This window comes from Cebus imitator, unplaced genomic scaffold (assembly GCF_001604975.1).
Source record: "Cebus imitator isolate Cc_AM_T3 unplaced genomic scaffold, Cebus_imitator-1.0 Scaffold172, whole genome shotgun sequence".
Lineage (NCBI taxonomy): Eukaryota > Metazoa > Chordata > Mammalia > Primates > Cebidae > Cebus > Cebus imitator.
The window spans coordinates 1,581,215-1,601,862 of record NW_016107487.1 but is presented as its reverse complement, the minus strand read 5'-3'; the positions used below and the strand labels follow the sequence as shown (position 1 = coordinate 1,601,862).

General features: G+C 43.8%; 1 protein-coding gene across 2 annotated transcripts in view; it reads left to right on the top strand.

The window, feature by feature from the left end:
• The window catches only part of SLC3A1 (solute carrier family 3 member 1), a 46,331-nt gene that overhangs the window by 2,066 nt on the left and 23,617 nt on the right, over positions 1 to 20,648 (top strand). For both annotated transcript variants that reach the window (XM_017544842.2, XM_037744407.1), the window contains exons 2-4: positions 2,751 to 2,930; positions 3,448 to 3,602; positions 9,318 to 9,443. In XM_017544842.2, coding sequence (XP_017400331.1) covers positions 2,751 to 2,930; positions 3,448 to 3,602; positions 9,318 to 9,443 — 461 coding nt within the window. The remainder of the gene's footprint in view (positions 1 to 2,750; positions 2,931 to 3,447; positions 3,603 to 9,317; positions 9,444 to 20,648) is intronic.

Here is a 20,648-nt window from a genome sequence, read left to right as displayed (position 1 = left end):
AGCCCCCTGAGTAGCTGGGACCACAGGCACGTGCCACCATGCCCGGGTATTTTTTGTATTTTTAGTAGAGACGGGTTTTCACCATGTTGGCCAGGATGGTCTCGATCTCTTGACCTTGTGATCCGCCAACCTTGGCCTCCCAAAGTGCTGAGATTTCCTCCTAGATTCTAAGCAGCTCTGACATTTGTCATTTCCAATAAATACCTGTTCCTGGAGGAAGAGTTTACTTCCTGCAATACATAGGTATTTGTCTTTGAGGTTGAGGGGATTTTGTTGTTTTTATATGAAGATCCCATTCCAGCTTCGAGTCTGGTTTTGGTGATTGTCTTCTCTCCCCCAGAGCTACCTATAAAGGGAGAATTGGGGTACAGAGATTATAGGGGAAGAGCCCAGGTGTCAGGTGCCAGATGACTCTGCACTTTGGAAGTAGTGACCTTCAGCCTGCTGTGTGGCCTCTGACAGTCTGATTCTAGGATGCCACATCGAGATCACACAGAAAAATCCTGGAGATTGAATGCTAGACTCAAGTTGATGAATATGCATTTGGGACTCTGAACTAGAAGTAAAAACACATTATCTGTTGATTCTCCTACAAAGTTCCAAATATAAAGTTTCATTCCCACATCTTTCTCAGACATACCTAGAATTCTATTCTGTATAAATTTCTGGTCTGCTATATAAGTGAACAAGAGAAAATTCCAAATTTAGCAAGTTCAAAGGTAGTCTGAGAGTAGAAAAAAGATTCTTCAAATATTGACACAAACTTACCTTCCATGTTGTGGTTGTACGCCTTCTTCAGACCCCGTGCGCCAACAACATTTCTTACCTTTTAAAATTAAATAATTTATTAAATTATTTATTTATTTTTAAAATTTATTAATATTATTTTTGGGGATGAAGTCTCATTTTATCGCCCAGGCTGGAGTGCAGCGGCACAATCTCAGCTCACTGCAACCTCTGCCTCCCAGGTTAAAGTGATTCTCCTGCCTCAGCCTCCTGAGTAGCTGGGATTACAGGTATGCACCACTGTACCCAGCTAATTCTTTTCTTTTTTGAGATGGTGTCTTACAAAATACAAAAATTAGAATTATATTCAAATTTTTGTATTTTTAGCAGAGACGGGGTTTCACCATGTTGGTCAGGCTGGTCTCAAACTCCTGACCTTGTAATCCACCTACCTCGGCCTCCCAATAATTTTTGTATTTTAAGTAGGGATGGGGTTTTACCATGTTGGCCAGGCTGGTCTTGAACTCCTGACCTCAAGTGATCCACCCATCTCAGCCTCCCAGAGTGTTGGGATTATGGGTGTGAGCCACCATGCCCAGCCTTCTCACCCTGTTTTAGACATGCCCTGTCTATACTTGCTCCTTCCTTTCCTTTGCCCTACCTGGAAGCCCTTCACTCTGATTCCCCTTTCCCACACCATCCTGGACCTTCTCTATCCTTACTCTCCAGAGTCATCAGCTTCCTCTGCCCCTGGGAGTCAGGGGCCAATGCCTTGGTGCCCTTAAAGCACTTTCTGCAGCTCTTCCTTAGCTCTTCTCCAGTCTGGGCTTCATCCTACCCCTGCCTGTGGACACTGCTGAGACCAACACCGCCCAAATGAAGTACAATGCGAGCCACATAAGAAATTGTACATTTTGTAGTAGCCACATTAAAAAAAGGAAAAATGAAGCAGGTGAAATTAATTTTAATATGTTCTGATTAATCCAGTATATCATTTCAGCACACAGTCAGTATAAAAATATATACGTATTATTATTATTTTTTATTTTAAGATGAGGTTTCATCATGTTACCCAGACTGGTCTCAAATACCTGAGCTCAAGCAATCTGCCCACCTCAGCCTCCCAAAGTGCTGTGATTACAGGCATGTGCCACCATGTCCGGCCCAGTATGAAAATATTAATGAGATTTTGACATTATTTTTGTACAGGGTCTTGAAAATCCAATGCATGTTGTTCCCTTAGAGCACATGTCAATTCCAGCTAGTCACATTGCAAGTGCTCAGGAGGCACATGTGGCACATGGCTCTTAGACAGGGCAGCACAGTGTAGACCATGTGGCCAACAGGGGCCAGTGCTGCTCTGCCCTGTTCCTTGACACTTAGCCCAGCAGCTGGCCTAGATTAGCTCCTCAAAAACCACATAGAATAAATGAACAATACCATAGTCTTGCTTTAAATATAAAATATGAATAAGTCACAGATTTTTTTAATGCTATGTTAAAGGTCATTGGTTACTGCTAGATGACCAATTTGATGTTTTTGTTTTTGTTTTGATTGAGACAGTGTCTTGCTCTGTCGCCCAGGCTAGAGTGCAGTGGTGTGATCTCGGCTCACTGTAGCCTCTGCCTCCCCGGTTCAAGCGATTCTCCTGCCTCAGCCTCCCAAATCACTGGGATCACAGGCATGTGCCATCACACCCAGCTAATTTTTGTATTTTTAGTAGAGATGGAGTTTTGCCATGTTGGCCAAGCTGGTCTTGAATGCCTGACCTCGGGTATCCTCTTGCCTTGGCCTCCCAAAGTGCTGGGATTACAGGCATGAGCCACCGCACCCAGCCTAATTTGATGTTTTTTGTAGAGCTAGATCTTCCTATTTGAATTATCCTCAAATTTTACAAAATTCTAAGTGTTTTTGCCTTCATGTAAATATTTATATCTTAGGTATATTTGTTATTTATTTATTTATTTATTTTTGGCCTTTAAAACAAAGTAGGATTTATTCATGACTTTGACTTTTTTCTTCAGGTATTCAAGATAAACTGGATTACATCACAGCTTTAAATGTAAAAACTGTTTGGATTACTTCATTTTATAAATCATCCCTTAAAGATTTTAGATATGGTGTTGAAGATTTCCGGGAAATTGATCCCATTTTTGGAACAATGAACGATTTTGAGAATCTGGTTGCAGCCATACATGATAAAGGTAAGTTGAACGGAAAGTGGGCAGGATGGGGGTGACGGCTGAGAGAAGCACTTTTTCAAATGCTTGCTTAAAGCATTGCTTCCCTTTAACTGCCATGTATTTCCCTCCCTCCCTCCCTCCCTCCCTTCCTTCCTTTCTTCCTCTCTATCACTCCTTCCTTTTTTCCTTCTCTTTCTTCCTTTCCTTTCCTTTCCCCTTTCCTTTTTGCCCTCTCCTTTGTTCCTCTCCCCTTCCCTCCCCTCCCTTCCCTTCTTCTCTCCCCTCCCCTCCCCTTCTCTCCCCTCTCCTCTCCTTTCCTTTCTTTTTTGAGACAGGGTCTTGTTCTGTCTCCCAGGCTGGAGTGCAGTCATGCAATCATGGCTCACTACAGCCTCCACCTCCTGGGCTCAAGCAATCCTCCTGCCTCAGCCTCCCAATGTATTGGGGTTACAGACGTGAGCCACTACTGTGCCTAGCTTGTCATATGTTATTTTAATATAATCCTTTCTTAGCATTTGAAATGTTTTTTACTCATTAGGCTTAAAATTAATCATCGATTTCATACCAAACCACACCAGTGATAAACATACTTGGTTTCAATTGAGTCGGACACGAATGGGAAAATATAGTGATTATTATATCTGGCATGACTGTACCCATGAAAATGGCACAACCATTCCACCCAACAACTGGGTAAGTATCAACCTGTCTGATTTACAAAGGCAGATATGCAGTGATTAAATTGGTTTAGTAAAACTCTTTTGAGGAAAAAAATAACGAATACAGAATCTGGGAAGGGGGGACGTTTCTGAAAGAAAGAGAAATAAGGCTTCCAATTATTATTTACCCAGGCTTCCAGTTATTATTTAGATTTCATCATAGAGCTGATGTGTTCTAGCAAATTAAAACCTATATTCTCTCCTAGCCTCTCCTTCCACCCTTCCTTAACTTCCCACTAGATCCGATTGAGATTCCATGTCCCATTAGTTCGATAGCTGTTTTTCTACTCTCCATTCCCCTTTGCCTTCTTTTTTTTTCCTTGAGACAGAGCTTTGCTCTTGTATCCCAGGCTGGAGTGCAACGGCGTGATCTCGGCTCACTGCAACCTCCGCCTCCTGGGTTTAAGCAATTCTCCTGCCTCAGCCTCCCCAGTAGCTAGGATTATAGGCATGTGTCACCACACCCAGCTAAGTTTTGCACTTTTAGTAGAGTCAGGGTTTCAACATGTTGACCAGCCTGGTCTTGAACTCCTGACCTCAGGTGATCTGCCGGCCTCAGCCTTCCAAAGTGCTGGGATTATAGGCGTGAGCCACCACACCTGGCCCCTTTGCCTTTCTGACTTTTTGTCTCCTCTGTCTGAGAAAACCACACCCATGAATGAACCCAATTATCTACTTTCTTGGTAGCTGAGTCCCTGGAGACATCATACCTTCATTGTCCCCACCTGAACTGAGCCATCCAATCTTCTTGGGAATTTTGCTAATTCCAACTGATCAACTTCCCTTTCTTCCTCTTTCAAACATCCCATCTGCCTCTGCCCATCTTATCACTCTCAGCAGCAAACTTGACTTCACAGAGAAAACAGAAACCATCAAGCCTGCCTGCCACATTCCTACCTTCTTCGTTTTCACTCCTTTTACCACAGAGGCCAGATTCCTCTTTTCCGGGGTGACCAGGTTTAGCAAATAAAAATTCAGAATCTAATGGCTCACACCTGTAATCCCAGCACTTTGGGAGGCCGAGGCCGGTGGATCATGAGGTCAAGAGATCGAGACCATCCTGACCAACATGGTGAAACCCCCGTCTCTACTAAAAATACAAAAATTAGCTGGGCATGGTGGAAGGCACCTGTAGTCTTAGCTACTTCGTAAGGCTGAGGCAGGAGAATTGCTTGAACCCAGGAGGTGGAGGTTGCAGTGAGCCGAGATTGCGCCATTGCATTCCAGTCTGGGCAACAAGAGCGAAACTCCGTCTCAAAAAAAAAAAAAAAAAAAAATTCAGAATGCCCAGTTAAATTCAAATTTTGGATAAGCAGTGCATAAATAATTTTTTAGTATGGACCATACACTCTGTTTTACTTTTAGTTTTTCAGAGATAGGGTCTTGCTCTGTCTCCCAGGCTGGAGTGCAGTGGCTTGATCATGGCTCACTGCAGTCTCTGCCTCCTTGGCTCAAGCAATCCTCCTAGCTCTGCCTCCCAAGTAATTGGGACCAGAGTGTGTGCCACCATGCCCAGCTAATATTTTATTTTTTTTGTAAAGAAAGGGTCTCAATATATTGTCCAGGCTGGTCTTGAATTCCTAGACTCCAGTGATGCTCCTGCTTCAGCCTCCCAAAGTGCTGGGATTTACAGGCGTAAGCCACTGTGCCTGTCCACATGAGCCATACATATACTCAACAATATGCGTTGATTATCTGAATTCAGATGTAACTGGGCATTCTGTACTTCATCTGGCAGCTCTACTTCCATCCCACGCCAGAGCTTCCCCTTGCTCGGATTTGTGTTCTCTCCTGCCTTTATTCTGGATCATCTCTCCCTTCTCCAGTCCCTCCTTCTCTCTTCTGGGCCTTCTCCATAATTTTTTTTTGTTTCAGATAGAGTCTCACTCTGTCACCCAGGCTGGAGTGCAGTGGGGGGATCTCGGCTCACTGCAACCTCCACCTCCTGGGTTCAAGTGATTCTCCTGCCTCAGCCTCCCAAGTAGCTAAGAACACAGGTGCCCACCACCATAGCCAGCTAATTTTTGTATTTTTAGTAGAGATGGGGTTTCACCATGTTGGTCAGGCTGGTCCCAATCTCTTGACCTCGTGATCCACCTGCCTTGGCCTCCCAGAGTGCTGGGATTACAGGCATGAGCCACCACATCTGGCCCCTTCTCCATAAATATTTAAACATGAAATTTTTGGTGACCCCAGGACACTAAGAATTGGCATGTTTCCAGACCAACTTTGTGATGTGTGATCTTCTCCCTACAACCTGCCGTCTCCCAGGTTCAGTGAATGATACCACCATGCAGCCTGAGGAACAGCCTGTCAGCAAGCCCTGGTAGTTTCACCTCTTGAATTTTTTCCTCCAGTTCACTGACTTGTTAAAGTTGCAATGACATTAGCAAACATTTACAAAACACTTACTCTGTGCCAGGCTCTGTGCTAAGCGTTTTATATTCATTAATTTAGTTAATCCATTCTACAATCCTATGAGTTAGGTGTAATTCCTGTTTTGCCGATACACCAGCTGAGGTCACTCAGCTAGTAAATGACAGGGCTAAGGATGGGATCAAGTCAGTCCAATGACACAGTCTACTTCAAAATTTGCTCCTATATCTTAAACCATATCGTTTCTTGCTTGTAGAATGGTCGCAGCTGCCTTTTTTGTCATCTAGTTTTTCCACCGCTTTGTTAGTTCTCCGCTATAGTCAAGGTTGCATTTTCTTTTCTTTTATTGTTTTTTTTTTTTTCCAAGATGGAGTCTTGCTCTGTTGCCCAGGCTGGAGTACAATGGTGTGATCTTGGCTCATTGCAACCTCCGCCTCCTAGGTTCAACCAATTCTCCTGCCTCAGCCTCCCGAGTACCTGGGATTATAGATACCTCCCACCACACCTGGCTAGTTTTTGTATTTTTTTTTTTTTTTTTTTGAGACGGAGTCTCGCTCTTGTTACCCAGGCTGGAGTGCAATGGCAATCTCAGCTCACCACAACCTCCGTCTCCTGGGTTCAGGCAATTCTCCGGCCTCAGCCTCCTGAGTAGCTGGGATTACAGGCACGTGCCACCATGCCCAGCTAATTTTTTGTATTTTTAGTAGAGATGGGGTTTCACCATGTTGACCAGGATGGTCTCGATCTCTTGACCTCGTGATCCACCCGCCTCGGCCTCCCAAAGTGCTGGGATTACAGGCTTGAGCCACCGCGCCCGGCTTAGTTTTTGTATTTTTAGTAGAGATGGGGTTTCACCATGTTGGCCAGGCTGGTATCAAACTCCTGACCTCGTGATCCGCCCACCTCATCCTCCCAAAGTGCTGGGACTACAGGTGTGAGCCTGTCAAGGTTACATTTTCTAATGTAATAGTTAATATGTTTAAGAATGCATGTATCTATATGATGGATAAACACCTTGCACTGTAACCATATGTAGAAAGACTTTGACTCTAAAAAAATTATTTTTTAGTTTCCTTTATTTTGAACTTTATGAGAAGTGTCATGCTAGGTGTAGTCTTCTGTAACTAACTTTTTCACTCATTGTTTTTGAGATTTATTAATGTAGTTTCAGGTAAATCTATGGTTCATAGATTTTCATGGTTGTGTATTTCACTGTGTGAACAATCCATGATTTGCTTATTCACTCTTTGTTGATGGGCTGTTGGGCTATTTGAGGTTTTTTATTATTATGAACAGTGTCACTCTAAACGCTCTCATTTATCTATCTTGGGGCACATGTGTAAAGGCTTCTTTAAGGTAAATAACTAGGACTAAAATTGCTGTGCAGGATGTTACATGCTCAACTCTACAGGAGAGTGTCAAATCAGTTATCAGAATGGTCGTACCAATTTATATCCCCGACAGAAGTATAAAAAATACAGATTCTTATTAATTCTGGGTATTGCCCAACTTTGTAATTTTTATTTAAAAATTATTATTATTATTTTGAGTCAGGGTCTCACTCTGTCACCCAGGCTGGAACGTAGTGGCTCAATCATAGCTTACTATAGCCTCAAGCTCCCGGGCTCAAGCAATCCTTGCCGCCATAGCCTCCTTAGTAGCTGGGACCACAGGCACACGCCATCATACCCGGCTAATTTTTTATTTTTTATTTGGAAATATGGAGTCTCTCTATGTTGCCCAAGCTGGTCTTGAACTTCTGGCCTCAAGTTGTCCTCCTGTCTCAGCCTCTCAAAGTGCTGGGATTACTGGCGTTGAGCTACCATGCCCAGCCCAGACTTAAAACAGTATCACATTGAGATCTTACGTTTATTTTATTTTTTTATTTTGAGATGGAGTATTGCTCTGTCACCAGTCTGGAGTGCAGTGGCACAATCTTGGCTCACTGCAACCCCCGCCTCCCAGGTTCAAGTGATTCTCCTGCCTCAGCCTCCCGAGTAGCTGGGACTACAGGCATGCACCACTACACCCAGCTAATTTTTGTATTTTTAGTAGAGATGGGGTTTCACCATGTTGACCAGGTTGGTCTCAATCTCTTGACCTCGTGATCTGCCCACCTTGGCATCCCAAAGTGCTGGGATTATAGGCGTGCGCCACTGCGCCCGGTTGAGATCTTAATTTTATGTTTATTTAATTACTAATGATGATGTACCTAATTCCCAGTATCGTAATTAGGAATTCCTAATGATGTTGCACATCTTTTCCTACATTTATTCAGTTGAGTGTCCATTTCAGGGAAACACCTCTTTTTGGTTTCTTTCCTCTATTTGCTTTTGGATTATGTATCCCTTTGAAATTGCTTTCTTCAGTTCTTTTTGTATTCTGGGTACTGATCTTTTATTGATTATGTACACTAAAAATCTCTCACCCTGGTTGTGTCCAGGTGGGCTATGTGTTGAATTGGAAAGGGTACCTTTCCTTGAGAGGCAGCAGCTACTACTCAGCACCTGCCCGTTGTTGCCATGGACATGTGGACCCAGTGTGACTGTGTCTTCCAATTCAAAAGAAAAAGATTTATGTAAAATCTCCCAGTTTTTAAATGTTTTCCAGATATTCTCTTTAACATGAAATGGACAAAAGGCCTAGGACAGAGCCCCATGAAACTCTCACATTCAAGGGCCCACAGAGTTGACATAAGGAGGGGCCAGAGACATGGGAGGGCGGCCGGGAGAGTCACGCCATGGGGCCATAAGCGTGAGCATTTCCAGGCAGAGGAGACCAGCGACAGTGTCAGCTATTGCTGAGTACCAACACCTGAAGTTGCTTTTTATTCCTGGAGACTGGTAGGGATTTCAAGTGAAGGATTCCAATAATTTTCTGGGGATTCAATTTAAATATCCAGTCTATCTGGACTAAAGCCCCAAGACAAGTGGAAAGTGTCTTTCTTCCAAATTGACTACCGTTTTGCTTCTCTTCACAAACAAGAGTTCACACCCTGGACAGAAGTTTCAAGAAAATACATTAGTCACGTCTGTTCCTTAAGTTGACCTTGGCTTGGGTTTGCGAGCGTTGGTTTGCTGTTGCAGTTGTTACAAACAGCTTCTACTGTGCAAACACATTGCAACCATGTTTGTGAGGCATTAGCCAATGGGGTGGGGGTATTCGGAGGGATTACGTTAACCTATGGCTCTCCATAGAAGGAAAACTCTCACGTTTTACGTACTCTGCCTCCAAAGGGCCAGGAAAGGCAATGATCTTTATTTGTGGGCAATGCCATCATATGTAACTGATGTGCTATTTTCTTTGTTGCCAGTTAAGTGTATATGGAAACTCCAGCTGGCACTTTGATGAAGTGCGAAACCAATGTTATTTTCACCAGTTTATGAAAGAGCAACCTGATTTAAATTTCCGCAATCCTGACGTTCAAGAAGAAATAAAAGTAAGTATAGACACCCACACAGACTTCTCTATTAATGGAGGTTTAGGTAGATACTTGAAACACTTTATATTGCACAATAATTGTGCAGGCAAAAATCAAGCCTCAATTAAATTCAGGGATTAAGATGTTTGGTGCAAATGTAGACTCTCAGACGTGTTTGTGGCTCCTTCCTTTCATCTAACCTAGAGTACTTTAAATGGAAGGGGTCAGAAAAACCTGCCACCCTAGCTCCAAGTTGTCCTGCCACCTGTGACAGTGAGCTGGTGCAGGGAGGTGGGCCATTTGGGGTTTGGCTCCTGCATTTGCAGTGGGCCTCTTGATGAGTTATTTGGCTTTCATGTCTCGGCTGTCTCATCTATGAGACACAGCTGGTGGCAATTTTTGTCTTATCGGACTCTTTGGAAGACTAGATGAGATAGCTCATGCACACTTCTATACTCATTCTGTAAATATTAACATATCGCCTACCCCATGCCAGGCCCTGTTCTAAGCACTGGGAATGCAGCATTGAATAAAAGAAGCCTTACTCTCAAGAAGTCTCCAGTATACTGAGGGGAAAGCAGGCAATTAACCACTAAATATACATACATATGTCAGGTGGTGGTGAAGGCCAAGGGGAAGGGGCATCAGAGTGCCAAGTAAAAGTATCTTCTATATAAGGTGTGTAGGAGATGCCTTGTTATGATGAGATGCCGACAAAAACCTGAAGTGGGAAAGGGAACCACGTGACTATTTAGGGGAAGAGAATTTCAGGCAGAAGGAAGAACAAATGTAAAGGTCCTGAGGTGAGAGTGTGGTTTGTGTGTTTCAGGGATGGCATGGAGGCCAGAGTGTAGGGGTGCCAAATTTAGCAAATAGAAATACAGAATACCCAGTTAAATTTTAAATGAATAATGCAACACCTGGGACATACTGCTACCAAAAAATTGTTCGTTGATGACCTGAAATTGAAATGTAATTGAGTGTCTTATATTTTAACTGTCAATCCTACCAGTATACTGGAGTGAAATGGATGAGGGCGCTGAAGTAAGAGGTGGAGGCTGATCAGTTCTCACAATACAATTCACAAAATGTATCAGCCATGTTCTTATTCTTGTTCTTGCTGCTCCTATGTCTACAGTGGGCAGGAATTTAAGTGAGTAGAGGAGTCCTCTGAGCCAAGTAGGTGGGGAGTAGACCCGAACAGAACGGGGAGCAGTGGGTACCTTTCCACAGCTCACCATGTCAGCCAGATAGAGCAGATGCAAGCTGTCATGTCGGAGTCACTAAGGGGACCTAGAACCCTTGGTTTAGTTTAGTTTAGTTTTGAAATAACAGTTTAATTGAGATATAATTCCATACCATAAAATTAACCCCTTTCAAGTGTGTAATTAAGTGGTTTTAGTATTTTCAGAGTTGTGCAACCATCACCACTAATTTCACAACTTTTTTTTTTTTTTTAAGACAGTCTCGCTCTGTCACCGAGGCTGGAATGCAGTGGTGTGATCTCAGCTCACTGCAACTTGCACCTCCCAGGTTGAAGTGATTCTCCTGCCTCAGCTGGGATTACAGGCGTGTACCACCATGCTTGGCTAATTTTTGTATTTTTGTAGAGACAGGGTTTCGCCATGTTGGCCAGGCTGGTCTAGAACTCCTGGCCTCAAATGATCCACCCACCTCAGCCTCCCAAAGTGCTAGGATTACAGGTATAAGCCACTGTACCCGGCCTGATTTCAGAATACTTTCATCTTCTCAAAGGAACCCCATATCCATCAGCAGTCACTCCTTATGGTCCCCTTCCTTTCTTCCCCCAGCCCCTGTAAACCACAAATCTACTTTCTCTTTACCCACCGAAGCCTCAGTTAGATAGGTTTTGCCTATTCTGGACACTTTATGTAACGGAATCATGCTGTATCTATATATCCATGGTAGGTATCTATATCTATGTTTATTTGAGAAACTGCCAAGTTGTTTTTCAAAGCAGCTGCACCATTTTACATTCCTAGTAACAACATGTAAGGGTTCTTATTTCTCCACATTCTCACCAACACTTGTTATTGCATGTATTTTTTATTACAGTCATCTTAGTGGGTATGAAGTGGCATCTTACTGGTTGTATTTGCCAAATGGCTAAAGACGTTGAACATCTTTTCATGTGCTTATAGTTCATTCATATGCCTGCTTTGTAGAAATGTCTATTCAAATCCTTTGCCATTTAATTTAATTTAATTTATTTATTTAGACACAGAGTCTTGCTCTGTCGCCCAGGGTGGAGCGCAATGGTGCAATCTTAGCTCACCACAATCCCTGCCTCCCAGGCTCAAGTGATTTGTGCATCTCAGCTTCCTGAGTAGCTGGGACTACAGGTCTGCGCCACCACACCCAGCTAATTTTTGTATTTTTTTGTAGTGACTGTGTTTCTCCATGTTAGCCAGGCTGGTCTCAAACTCCTGATCTCAAGCAATCCTTCCACCTCGGCCTCCCAGAGTGTTGAGATTACAGTCATGAGCCACCGCACCTGGCCCTTTGCCCATTTTCAAATAGGTTTGTCTTTTTATTACTGGGTTATAAGAGTTCTTTCCTTTCTGCTACCCAGGCTGGAGTACAGTGGCATGATCTCGGCTCATTGCAACCTCCATCTCCCTGCCCCCCAGGTTCAAATGACTCTCCTGCCTCAGCCACACAAGAAGCTGAGATTACCGGCATGCATCACCATGCCTAGCTAATTTTTGTATTTTTAACAGAGACGGGGTTTTACCATATTAGCCAGCCTGGCTTGAACTTCTTCAACTCAAGTGATCTGCCCAGCTTGGCCTTCCGAAGTGCTGGGATTACATGCGTCAGCTACCATGCTTGGCCTCTTTACATATTCTTGATACATGATTCACAAATAATTTTTTCCATTTTGTTGGTTGTCTTTTACTTTCTTGATGTTGCTTTTTGAAGCACAAGAGTTTTCCATTTTGATGATTTATTTTCCAATTTATTTTGTTCTTTTGTTGCTTGTGCCTTTAGTGTCATATCTATTAACTATCAAGCTTAATCCAAGGTCATGAAGATTTACTCTTATGTTTTCTTCTCAGTTTCATAGTTTTGGTTCTTACATTTTAGGTTGTCTGGAATCCATTTTTTGTTAATTTTTATATAGGGTGTGAAGGTAAGGAGTCCAACTTCTTTTTTTGGCATGTGGCTATTCAGTTATCCCAGCAATATATGTTTAAAAATACTATTCTTTCCCTATGTCTTACACCTCTTGTTGAAAATCAATTGAACAAAAACGCATTTTGTTTCTGGGCTCTCAGTTATTTTCCATTCATCTCTATGTCTGTCCTACGTCAGTGCCACACACGGAATTACTAGCGCTTTACAGTAAGTTTTGAAATCAGGAAGTATGAGTCCTACAACTTCATTCTTTTTCAATATTGTTTGACTATTCCAAGTCCTTTGGATTTCCATATGAATTTTTGAGTCAGCCTGTCAATTTTTGCTAAGAAGCCTTTTGGGGTTTTGATAGGGATTGCATTGGATCTGTGTTTCACTTTGGGGAATATAGCCATCTTATATTAAGTCTTCTAATCCATGAACATGATTCATGTCTTTCCATTTATTTATGTGTTCTTTGGTGTCTTTCAACAATGTTTTGCAGTTCTCAGAGTAATCTTATACTTCTTTTGTTAAATATATTCCTATAGAGCACTTAGTTTTAAGGCTTTTTTTTTTTTTTCTACATATGTTTGGTGTTTCCAGAATTTGTATGAACTGCTTTGGAATCTGTTCCGGAAGTAAGCACCATGAGTGAGGGCACCTTGCCTGCATGGGGTTGTGGGGTTGTGGGGTGGGTAGTTGTAGACATGGTCAGCAGACTAGCTAGCAATTCGCTTTAAAATTCTGTGGTAGCCCGTGGACTCCCCTCTTCTTCATCGCCAAAGTTCCTTCGCACAGCCACACCTCATGCTCTCGCCACACATACTGTGTGCCAAGTGCTGTACCTGGATATTTAATGCCCAGAATCAGCCTAATTTATGAGGCTTTTTGATCATTTTACAGAGAGGGAAATTGGGGCTTAGATAGATAAAGTCACCAGCCTTGGGAGTCATGGAGCAGGATTGAAATCTCGACACTGGGACGCGAGTTCATGCTCTTAACCACAATCCTACACCTGTTTTGAGGCAATGTGTATAGTTCCCTCTCCATGCTTCACTTTTTCTGCACAGTTTTTTTCAAGGAGGTTTTCAGTTACAAACTGATCAATGTGAGCGTAAGCCAGTTGGTTTACAGGGGTTTATCAGGCAGTGGATTTTTCCAGGCTCCTTGTGGCAATAGAGATGAATTGTCTGGGATGTTTAGATAAATGTGATAAATTTTGCCAAAATGTGCCAGCCAATACATTAATTATGTTTTTGACTAACCCAGCTGTGCTCTTCCAGATACCCCAAGCAGTGGAGTGTGTGGATGGGATCCTTATTTAGTGGTCCTTCAGGCTGAAATCCCTCATGTGATGAAACATCACTGCCTCCAGTTGAGAGATTAGACTTTATTTGCAAGACTGGTTTAGAAGATTTATTATTAGAAGTAAATAAGAAACACTGAGAAGCTGAGAGGAAAGCCTCTTTGCTCCTGGAAAAGGAACTTTGGCATGAAGGAGACTTCTGACACCCTCCTCCCCACCTTACCCCCAGCAGTGCTTATTTCTGTAGTAGTTAAGCAGGTTAATAATTTGCAGCTCAGAGGGTTTGTGGGGAAGGAGCCTTTGGAATGACTCTTGCTCGCATACCAACTTGTATTCCTGGAGCCTGAGCCTACTTCCTCCCTGCTCCTATCAGATTTTGCTTTATCTGCACAGGGGGAGGCTGGCATGCGGAGGAAATCCAGTGCCAAGCAACCTCTGCTGTCCTCTTTCACCTCCCCTTCGCACTGGCCATCAGGGGACTTGGCTCTGCTCTGAACCTCTTGGGGTTGAGAGCTTTCAGCTAGAGAAGTCAGAAAGCCTTCTCTGAGGTATCAGGGGTGTATATTTGTATAGTATTTTATACTTTTCCAGTCACTTTGGTTTTTACTGGTCCTCCAAATTTATTTGAAAAATGAGGAAACTGAGGCACAGAGAGCTGAAGCAATCCAGCGGGTTAGCAGCATGGCAAGGAAGAGACTCCAGATGGTGTGGGCTCATGTCTGGGGTTTGGAGTGATCCTGGACCTGCCTTATGGGAATGCTTAGCCCCAGAGTAGGGACCGCTGGGGAGACATAGCTGAAGAGGGAACCCAGAGAATAGGTGTAGACTCCATTCTGTCCCTACTAAGCGTGATGCCACTGGAGGCAACAGCTCAATTCCAAACACGGTTCGCTCACTGCCTGCTTGATTAGCCATCTCTGTGATTGATAATCATAATTGTGCCATTTATTGTACCTCCTCTATGCCAGGCACTTTATTATAATCATTCACTCATTTAACAATATGTATTGTGTGTTGACCATGTGCTAAGGGTGTAGTGGCTGGTAAGATAGACACCTCTTGTGGCAGTCCTAGGGCTTATATTCTGGAGTGGGAGGAGGACAATTAAACAGGCAATTACAATAAAATGTGCCAAGCAGTCATGACAGTAGGAGGTAGGAATATACAGGACAGCGCCTAACCTGGACTCATTTGCAGAGAAAGTGAGATACCTGAGGAACAGGCATGGGCCAAGTGAATAGGCATGGGTGGGAGTGTTTCAAGCAGAGGAAAGCCTGGATCGTGACACATTAGAGGTGCTGGGAGTTGTCCCATGTCACTGGGATGTGATCTATAGAGCAGGGAGTGACCTGATGAGACTAAAGAGGTCACCAGGGCCAGGTCAGGAGCAGCACTGAAGGCTCTGGTAAGGATTTGGGGTTAATAGGTCTTAGGTAGGGGCATGATTTCTTTTTCATTTTGAGAAATCAGTTTGGTTTTGGCGAAGGGGTTTGAGCAGGGCAGGTTTGGAGGCTGTGGGGCCAGGGAGGAGGATGGTGCAGTAATCAGAAAAGAAATTCTGGTGGCCATAGGCCAGTGATGGAGGCATGGAGGTGCAGAGAAATCATCAGGGCTCTGAGAGGAGTGCCCTGTGATTCCCAGGTTTCAGATTTGAATATGGGGTGGGTGGCGGAACCATTGTCTGAGATGGGAGACACAGGAAGAGGGAGGGAAATGTCTTAGGTATGTCGAGTTTGAGCTGCCTGTGAGACATGTAAGTGTTCAGTGGACAGTTGGATACAAGGATACTGGCTGGGTGCGGTGGCTCACGCCTGTAATCTCAGCACTTTGGGAGGCCAGGATGGGGGGATAACAAGGTCAGGAGTTCAAGACCAGCCTGGCCAACATGGTGAAACCCCATCTCTACTAAAAATACAAAAATTAGCCATGCATGGTGGCAGGTGCCTATAATCCCAGCTACTCAGGAGGCTGAGGCAGGAGAATTGCTTGAACCCGGGAGGCGAATGTTGCAGTGAGCCGAGATTGCACGACTGGCACTCCAGCCTGGGCAACAGAGCGAGATATAAGGACATGGAGCTCAGGGGAAAGTCTGGTGTAGAGAGAAAACTTTGGGATTTGTTGACACATAGCTGATGTCCACAGAGCTCAGGCAGGTGTTTGGTGAGAGAAGCAGGCCAGCTAAGGCAAGCAAGGGGGCCACCTGCAACTTAGCTCGTGTGAATTGCTCATTGGAATGAGGGCCAGGTGTTCGTAGCACTCCCAATGAAAAGAAAAATAACCAAGGGAGCCAGCCTAGCAAATATGTTAGGGTGCCCTACGGTTGTAATTCTGCTGCCACCACTTACCAACTGTGACCTTGTCAAAGGCACATCATCTTCCTGAGCCACAGTTTCCTCATTGGTAAAGTGGGAATAATAATAGTAAGTACCTAATAGGGTTACTTGAAGATTAAATGGTTTAACCTTTGTAAAGCACTTAGGATGCTGTGTTTTTTTTTTTTTTTTTAACTGAATACAGTACTTGTTAAATAATCAGTAAATTTGTAAGTAAATAAATACTATTGTGAAGTGAACTGTCCAGAGGGTGTAACATGGAGCCCCAAGGAGCACTGACATCAAAGAACTGTGGAGGAGACAGGGGAGGCAAACCCAGGGGGAGGGTATAATGGAGCTAAGGTATCTGTGTGTTTCTACAAGATGAGATTGGTCAACAGCGTCAAATGATGCAGAGATATTGGGTAATAAAAAGAGTGAAAGGGATCTGGGCGCAGTGGCTCATGCCTGTAATCCCAGCACATTGGGAAGCTGAGGAGGGCGGATCTCTTGAGGTCAGGAGTTCAAGACCAGCTTGGCCAACATGGTGAAACTATCTCTACTAAAAATACAAAAATTAGCTAAGCGTGGTGGCAGGTGCCTGTAATCCCAGCTACTCAGGAGGCTGAGGCGGGACAATTGCTTGAACCCAGGAGGCAATGGTTGCAAAGCTGAGATCACACCATTGCACTCCAGCCTGGGTGACAGAGCAAGACCCCATCTCAAAAAAAAAAAAGACTGAAAAAGGGAACTGACTCTAGCAGCAATATTTTATTTACTCTGTACAGAAACCCTTCAAGGCAGGTACCGTGTTATTGATGGAGACACTGAGGCTTAGCCAGGTCTTGCAGATGCCCTATCTCATGCAGCTGGACAGTGAGAGAGCTGGGATGGTACCCAGAGGGTCAGATTCTGAAGTCCTTGATCTTTCCTGCACTTCCTGCTTCTGGAGGAGTTAGCAGAGAATTTTTCCAAGATTTCTAAACAGTAGTAGGGACAGTTTTTTTCTCTTGCCTGTAAGTAGAGGAATAGTTTTCTCTGTACTCTGAAATAACTTATCCTTTCTTATTCCTTCTTGAGATGGACAACCTGGGGTTGACATCACTTTCAAGAGGATTGTCTTCCATTTGTTTTTTTGATGTTTTTTTCTTAATAGAGACAGAGTCTCCCTTTGTTGTACAGACTGGTCTTGAACTCCTCAGTTCAAGTGATCTTCCCACCTCAGTCTCTGAAAGTGCTAGCATTACAGGCACGACCCACCATACCTGGTGAAGAGGATGTCTTCTCCATCATCACATATAAGAGTAGACAGAGCTTTTCCCAAACATGCTTTTTGGGTAAATGGGCCCCCAAATATCAGCCATCTCAAAAGGAAAGACTTGGCCAGAGTTTCCATGCATTTGGATATGTTAACTTGCTGCTTTAATGTTGACTTGCCTTCTTTTTTACTCAGAGCAGCAAGTTTTTTAAAGAGAAAAGAGTGCCCGGTGGAAAAACCAAGAGTGTGTGATGCCATGGGAGTCAGACAGGAGTCAAGGATGTAATGTACAGTCCAGTTCCCAGAGTCCATGGTGCCTACGTTGGTCACTAGACCCAGCCCATCCAGGCTCTGTGCCCATTTTTGCATCTGGCACCCTGGGAGACCTTTACTGGAGTAAAGAGGATTAACAATTAAAATCTGAAGCTCTCTTTTGTCCCCTGGTTGAGAGAATAAATAGCATGAAGCAAATATGTTTCAAGAGCAAACTTTGGATTATCTTGGTGATAATCCGAATTATCAGCATTTAAAATGACTTGCAAAAAATGTCCATCTCTTGCTGTTTTGTCTCATTAAACAATGATAATATTTCCGATTATGCCAGGGCCATAAACCTTCCATGGGGTACAAGTTTCTCATTTTTAATATCAGGTCAATATCTCACAATGCTGAGATCCGGAATTGAATAAGGACTCCGTAAAGAAAATGACTGGCTTTATTTTAGGGAATCGGTGCCCAACAGCTTGATGTTTACAGAAAATGGTGCTTAATGTTTTCCCACATTTTTGTCAGAAGCTGCTTGGATGCCTTCAGTTATTTGTGCTCTGCCCCAACCAATGTTCGCACTTTTAATGAACAGCACCACCTAGGGGTGGACCCAGGTTGCGCAGGGTCTGAAGCTCATAATAATTTAGGACCTTCTGAAAGTAAGAGCACAAAATTAGGTACAGAAAAGTTGGCGTTTATTTAGAATGAGAACAGAAGGGGAGTTAGATGGGTGCAAGTGAGAGGTCTCGAAGCTTCAGTTTGGTTAGCTTCATAGTAAGGTCACTCCGGAAGCCACTGAAAACCTGTTGTGGAAATGAGGTGCCTTTCTTTGCCCCATCAAATTTCTCTAGTTCATTCTCTGATGAGTGGCTGTCACTTCCTGCTCACCAGCTGCAAATCCTTCCCAGTACGAATTGCTATTTCACTCTCTTGTATTACCATGTTTCTCTCCTTTATCTCAGCTGTGATTTAAACATTTTTGTGTTGCTATTTGACTGTCTAGCTAGAGATTCTAAAGTAATCTGGGAGACACAGACTGTGTTGTGTTTTGCTCGTGGTTGTAGTTCCAGGGCTTGCCTAAGTGCCTGGTGTATAGTAGGAGCTCAAATACTTAATGAATAAATGAATTTAGTAAAAGATAAAGGCAGTAGTAAGAACAAATTTCTTTTTTATGCCTCAGAGAAAACTACCACTGGGTAGATTACTGGAGGTCATTTGGGTCACCTGTGTCCATAAGAGTTATTTGACCCAGAGCCTGTTCTTAGGTATAAAAAATTGATTCAGGCTTCACCATTCAAAATCTCAACGTAAAGGGAATTGACATGAGCAGTATTAACCCTTGCATTTAGCTGTTGAGACCCTGACTTGACTTGAAACCTCTACCTTCACATACAGATAGAAGAAACACACTTCAAGTCAAACAAGTTGATAAGGTTTGGCTGTGTCCTCACCCAAATCTCATCTTGAATTGAAATTCCCATAATCCCCATAGCTCGTGGGAGGGACCAGGTGAAGATAATTGAATCATGGGTGTGGTTCCCCCTATCTTGTTCTCATCATAGTGAGTTCTGATGGCTTTATAAATGGGAGTTCTCCTGCACAAGCTCTCTTGCCTGCTGCCATGTAAGATGTGACTTTGCTCTTCATTTGCCTTCCGCTATGATTGTGAAGCCTCCTCAGCCCTGCTGAACTGTGAGTTAATTAAACAGCTTTACTTTACAAATTACCCAGTCTCAGGTATGTCTTTATTAGCAGCATGAGAACAGACTAATATACAAGTGAACTGCGGGATAGTTGTCGTTTGGGATCTGTGGCTCTGTTCCCCTCCATAGGTAAAAACTGGCTGTTTAGTACTTTACAGATGGTTCTGCTCTAAACTGATACATTCCTGTGAAACCTTCCCTTCAGCAAGGGATAAGCCAAGAGAAAAGTAGGGAGAGCCACTGTTCCTTTGCAGAGCTTGTAAGCCGGTGCAGGAGCATGCCTTGCTGGGAGGGGCTGGCTGGGGTGTTGAGGTAGGGAGCTGAGGCTCAGGCCCTCCGCTTTTCAAAGTCACCTGGTCCTTCCCACCTGTCTCAGTACAGGCCAGGCCAGTCTCTGCCTCCATGCTTGGCTCATGTTGTCCCATTCCCATCCTCCATTGAAATCCACCAGGTCATCTGGGTCAAGCTCAAGCTCTAGCTCTTCCTTGTCCTGCTATGCCCACTCACGTTATTTTGAATGTGTTGGAGCTCTTGCAGCCCTGTAGGCAGAGGCGTCTTCTCTTATGCTGTTGGATTGCACCCTGACCTGCATTATTAGGTGACCCTCCTTTGTCTCACACGTCCCCAACTATTCTGTAGACCTGAAGCCACGGAACTCGCTGTGCTTCTGTAATTTTGGTCATTCAGGCTCAATACTTCATTCTTTCATGTGACTAGTGGTTCACTAAGTACCAGGTGCTGGGTCAGAGGCCTTGATGACTGAGGGCTAATTGGTTTGACTTAAACCAAGGGTGGGCGGGCTCTGTTCACACTGCAGCCACCTACATCGCTGGAAAAAGAGGAAAGCTACTGAGAAAATACTGTCGTTAGGCTGATGACTCCCAACTTTACATCTCTAGCCATAGACTCTGCCCTAAGGTCCAGATTTAACAAGCCAGCAGCCTACTCAGCATTTCCACCTACAAGTGCAGTAGATGCCTCTAGCTTCTCGTTCCTGAGACAGAACCGTCCATCTTTCCCCTTCTACCTGCTCCCTCAGCTCAGCACACACTTGGGCTGAGACCTAGGGGTAGCCTCCATTCCTCTTTCACAGCCCCTGAGCTCTTTACCCAGAGAGCAGATTTAACATCTGATCACTTCTCCCCACCTCCACCACTGCCTCCCCAGCCCAAGCCACCTCGTAGGCTCCGAAATGGAAGCCCTGATTATACTCTTCAGCCTTCATTTATTCCTAAA